The 5,000-nt window shown below is 48.8% G+C and overlaps 1 protein-coding gene across 2 annotated transcripts in view; it reads left to right on the forward strand.

Moving 5' to 3' along the window:
* The window catches only part of trabd2a (TraB domain containing 2A), a 76,106-nt gene that overhangs the window by 68,271 nt on the left and 2,835 nt on the right, over positions 1 to 5,000 (forward strand). For both annotated transcript variants that reach the window (XM_079871546.1, XM_079871547.1), the window contains exon 6: positions 3,752 to 3,955. In XM_079871546.1, the coding sequence (XP_079727672.1) occupies positions 3,752 to 3,955 (204 nt within the window). The remainder of the gene's footprint in view (positions 1 to 3,751; positions 3,956 to 5,000) is intronic.

Consider the following 5,000-nt stretch of genomic DNA (forward strand, 5'->3'; position numbering starts at 1 on the left):
GCGTTTCCTGCAGCACAGAGAGCAACCTCATCATCGGGGTTTACGGTTCTTTCCCGTTTTACACACTCGTCTCGCGTGTCCTATCCCCCTGTGTTAAATTACAGTAATATCTTGGGGGCGCGAGAGAACAGTTATGGGATGATGCCTCAGGTGGAACAGCCGCTTGCCACCTATTTAGCCCCCGAGTCCACATCATCCCTAAAAACCCCGGTGCTGCTTACTAAACCATGCCGAGATACATCTTCGTTAGTGGGCTTATATGGCTTATATGGCTGCGGGTCGGGCTGGCGCTAGTCTGCACCCTATGGCAGTACTTCAAGCGTACCAGGCCAACCTTCTTAAAGACATCGATGAGGGCGAGGGTCCAACTCCGGAGGACATTGCGGAGTTGAGGAAGGCTGCAGACCTGTCTCTCTGAGTGACCAAGGAAACGGCCCGTGCAATCCGCCGTTCCATGGCGGAAATGGTGGTCTCGGAGAGACATTTATGGTTAAATCTGTCGGGCATCAAGGAGAAGGACAGGGCTTTCCTCCTTGATGCCCCGATTTCGCCTTCTGGCCTGTTCGGCGTCTCAGTTAACATCGTCATCGACAGGTTTCAGGAGGCAAAGAAACAGTCTGCAGCCTTCAGACAATACCTCCCTCGCCACTCGAAGTCTAAGAAGCCTGCCCCCAGCGGGCAGCCGCAGCCATCCACCAGCTCCTCCGCCTACAGACAGGCGCAAAAGGAGAGCGTCGCTTCTAGAGCCCCCCCTCAAGCAGCCTGGGGGCAGCCGAAGCCTCAGCCTAAGCAGGGTGACCTCAGGGCCGTCCTGCAAGCAAAGAAGGCTTCGACAAAGAGGTCCTAGCCAGCCTAGATCCTCTGTGGGCAGCCCCACCGCCCACAAGAAATTGATGTCAACTTCCCGCCGCCAAGTGCGCTTTGGGACGCATCGGTTTCCAGCGAACGCGCCCTGCACTGTCCGCCCCACAGGCTTGCGGCCAGGCAGCACTCATGTCCGCACATCGAGAATCGTTTTCGGTCGAACCCTGCCAGAGATCCGCTTTAGGGGGCCAGGAACGAATCCTGATTAATACCCGAAGCCTGCCTCGAGAGTTGGTTCCCTTAGTAGAGTATTTTGATGCATGGAAAAATCTCACGAATATTTCTCCTTGGGCTCTGCGCACCATTCAAAAGGGGTACAGACTACAGTTCGGTTCCCGCCCACCAAAGTTCAACGGGGTGGTCTGGACTGTAGTCGACCCAGAGCAGAGTCGGCTATTGGAACAAGAAGTAAACTCCCTGCTGGTAAAGGAGGCTATAGAACGTATTCCTCCTCCAGACAGGGAGTCCGGGTTTTACAGCCGCTACTTCATAGTTCCCAAGAAGGATGGGGGGTTGCGTCCGATAATAGGTCTCAGGAACTTGAATCGGTCTCTGAGGAGATTCAGGTTCAAGATGCTCACTATTCCCATTATCGTGAACCAAATTCAATCCGAGGATTGGTTTGTCACGATAGATCTGAAGGACGCATACATCCACATTTCCATCCTTCCATCTCACAGGAAGTTCCTGAGGTTCGCTTTCGGGGGCGAAGCGTATCAGTATCAGGCTCTTCCGTTCGGCCTAGCTCTCTCCCCTCGCACATTTACAAAATGTATGGACGCAGCTCTAGCACCGCTGAGACTTCAGGGTATCAGGGTCCTCGATTATATCGACGACTGGCTGATTCTGGCCCAGCCACAAGAGCTGGCAGTTCGGCATCGAGATGTCGTCCTTGCCCACATCCAGAGCCTGGGGATGAGATATATATGCTGTATATGAGACGTGTTGGCACCAGCCCAGAGAACCACATTCCTCGGAGTGGTCACGGTGACCAGGATAAAGCTAGGCCAGGCCATCACTGTAAAACATTTTCAGAGAGTGTTAGGGCTCATGGCAGCAGCGTCCAACGTCATTCCATTCGGTCTCCTGCACATGAGGCCCCTGCAGTGGTGGTTGAAAACCAAGGGGTTCTCCCCGAGGGGAAACCCATTTTGCATGATCAGGGTTACGCGCAGATGCCTTCGTTCCCTATCTATGTGGAAGAAAGCTTGGTTTCTGTCCCAAGGTCCCGTGCTGGGAGCGTCATGTCGCCGGAAAGCCGTTTCGACAGACGCCTCCCTCACGGGCTGGGGCGCGGTCATGGACGGCCGCTTTATGAGAGGCCTATGGCAGGACCATCATTCCTCCTGGCATATAAACTGCCTGGAAATGTTTGCCCATTTTTTTCGGCTTTCCACGCTCCTCTGAGTGATGGGCCTCTGGGGAGACAGCAGTTGGTCGTACGTTTCCTCCGTGGGGCTCGGAGGTTGAGACCTGCGGCTCGTACCAGGGTTCCCACTTTGGACCTGGCGGTGGCTTTCAAAGGGTTGGTTGAGGCCCCCTTCGAACCACTGGAGTTGGCTGAGGCCAAGAACCTTTCCATAAAGGTGGCTTTCTTGTTGGCCATTACTTCTCTGAGGAGGGTAGGAGATCTCCAGGCGCTCTCTATATCCAACGGGTGCCTGGAGTTTGCTCCAGGCAACATCAAAGCCATCCTACATCCTAGGCCGGGCTATTTGCCCAAGGTGCCATCTAATGTGGCACGGCCTACGGTTCTGCAAGCTTTTCATCCTCCACCTCACGTGACGGCGGATGAGGAGAGACTTCACCTGCTCTGCCCTGTCAGAGCTCTCAAAATATATATCCAGAGGTCCTCCTCATGGCGGAAGTCAGACCAGTTGTTAGTGTGTTTCGGGTCGCCCAAGAAGGGGCTTCCCGCTTCCAAACAGACCATTAGCAACTGGATTGTCCAAGCTATATCTATGGCCTACCAGGTGCGCAATTTGCCTTCACCTCTGGCCGTGAGGGCTCACTCTACCAGAGGCATGGCATCCTCTAGAGCCCTCCTCTCAGGGGCCCCGATCCAGGAATTCTGCGATGCAGCAGGATGGGCCACCCCTCACACTTTTATTAGATTTTACAGCCTGGACATTCCATCGACACCTGGCACCCTTCTGCTCTAGTCCTAAGTGTGCCTGTGCGCAGCTTCACACTAGGACAGGCAGGGCTCGTTGTGGCATAGTGGGTACTCGTTCCCCCAAAGTGTCATTCGACGCAGTTTGAGTTCCCTCGAAAGGGAACGTCTCGGGTTACGACTGTAACCCTTGTTCCCTGAGAGAGGGAACGAGAACTGCGTCCCTTCGCCACGCCTCCCCCTGCCTGGGAGCGCTTGCTGAAGAACAGAAAGCTATCTCTGTTGTGTGCCAGCGTCCATTTGTAGCTTCCGCATATGCTGTCACACATTACGTCATGACGCAACACCAGTCAGGATTGGCTTGGTTTCATTCATACTTCAGAGGCGCTACGCTGAGGGGCGTTCCCCCAAAGTGTAATTTGATGCAGTTCTCATTCCCTTCTCAGGGAACAAGGGTTACAGTCATAACCTGAGACGTTATTAACTTAGGGGCTGCTAACACACACCATTCTAACTGAAAACAGAAACTTTTAATGTGTTCTGGCCATTCATTCACACACAGTGTTTGAGCTCGAGAACACACACTCTGAAACAGGTTCTGGTGCAAGCGGTTATATATTTTATATATATTATATTTTGATAAATACCTGTGCTGAGAGTAATGTTGACCCTCTCAGGTCCAGGTCTGCATGGTAAAGCAGTGTGTGTGTGTGTGTGTGTGTGTGTGTGTGTGTGTGTGTGTGTGTGTGTGTGTGTGTGTGTGTGTGTGTGCAGGAGGTCCAGCTGGAGGGCAGGAGAGGTGGAGCTGGAGCCGTTCCTCCACGAGAGTCTTCAGGAGGACGAGGAGCTTCTGATGGAGAGGCTGGAGCTGATGGAGAAGGTGGAGCACAAGCTGAAGAAGAAGCGCAGGAACAAGCAGAAGAAGCAGAAGCAGAGCCATCGGCAGTTCAACGACCTCTGGGTGCGGATGGAGGACAGGTGAGACACACAGATCACACAGATCACACACACAGAGTTAGCAGTGTGTGTCGCTCTGCAACACGGCACACGACCAGAGCCAGAGAATTAAGGTTCTCGTCCAGTTCTCGTCCACTGCCTCCGAAACTTTCATCCGTCATTTAAACATTCGGATCGGGTTTGATTTTCTCTGTTTTCCGCATCCGTATCTCAGGCGTTCCGAGAGTTCTGCCAGTCCAGAGCCACCGCATGACCAATACGGAAAAACGCATATGAGGATTTCAGACTATTGAGATATTTTGTTAATATTTTAAATTAATTTAAGTTATAGTTGTCTTTTTTTATATATATATTTTGAATTAGATTTTATTTTTATATATTTTTTTCATTTGAAAGTTTTAGTCAATTTTGTTGTTTTTGTAACTGTTATTAGTTTGTTGTTTTTTGTGAACGCTCGCCCTTCAGGCTCGTTCTTCATATTCCCTGAGCTCTACACACACACACACACACACACACACACACACACACACAAGAGGAAAAAGGAAAAAAAAAAATTTTCAATATAGAGCGCAATAGTTTCTTCTAGTTTTTATTGTTTTTCGAAATATGAGTATATAGTTTTTAGTTCATTTATTTAGTTTAGGTTATTTTAGTACTTAGGTTGAATTAAGTTAAATAAGACTTATTTTTATATTTTATTTTATTTCAGTTCTTGTTTATTTCAAGTAATGAAAACATTTTAATGGTTTATATATTATATTTTGAATGAGATTATTTTTTCATTAGATTTTTCATTTATTTTTTCATTAGTTGTGCTTTTGTCACGTTAGTTAATGTTAGTTCATGCATTAACTCACAATGAGCAATGCATTTGTTACCGTATTAATTAATGTTTGTTAAGGTTAGTTAATAAAAATAACAGTTCATTGTTAGTAAATGTTAGTTCAGGTTCATTTAATAATACTAACAAGTTTTGATTGTAATAATGTATTAGTAACCTTCTAAATTAACATTAAGATTAATAAATGCTTTAGAAGTATTTTTCCATGTAAACTAATGGAACCTT

Source organism: Squalius cephalus (genome assembly GCF_949319135.1).
Source record: "Squalius cephalus genome assembly, chromosome: 5".
Lineage (NCBI taxonomy): Eukaryota > Metazoa > Chordata > Actinopteri > Cypriniformes > Leuciscidae > Squalius > Squalius cephalus.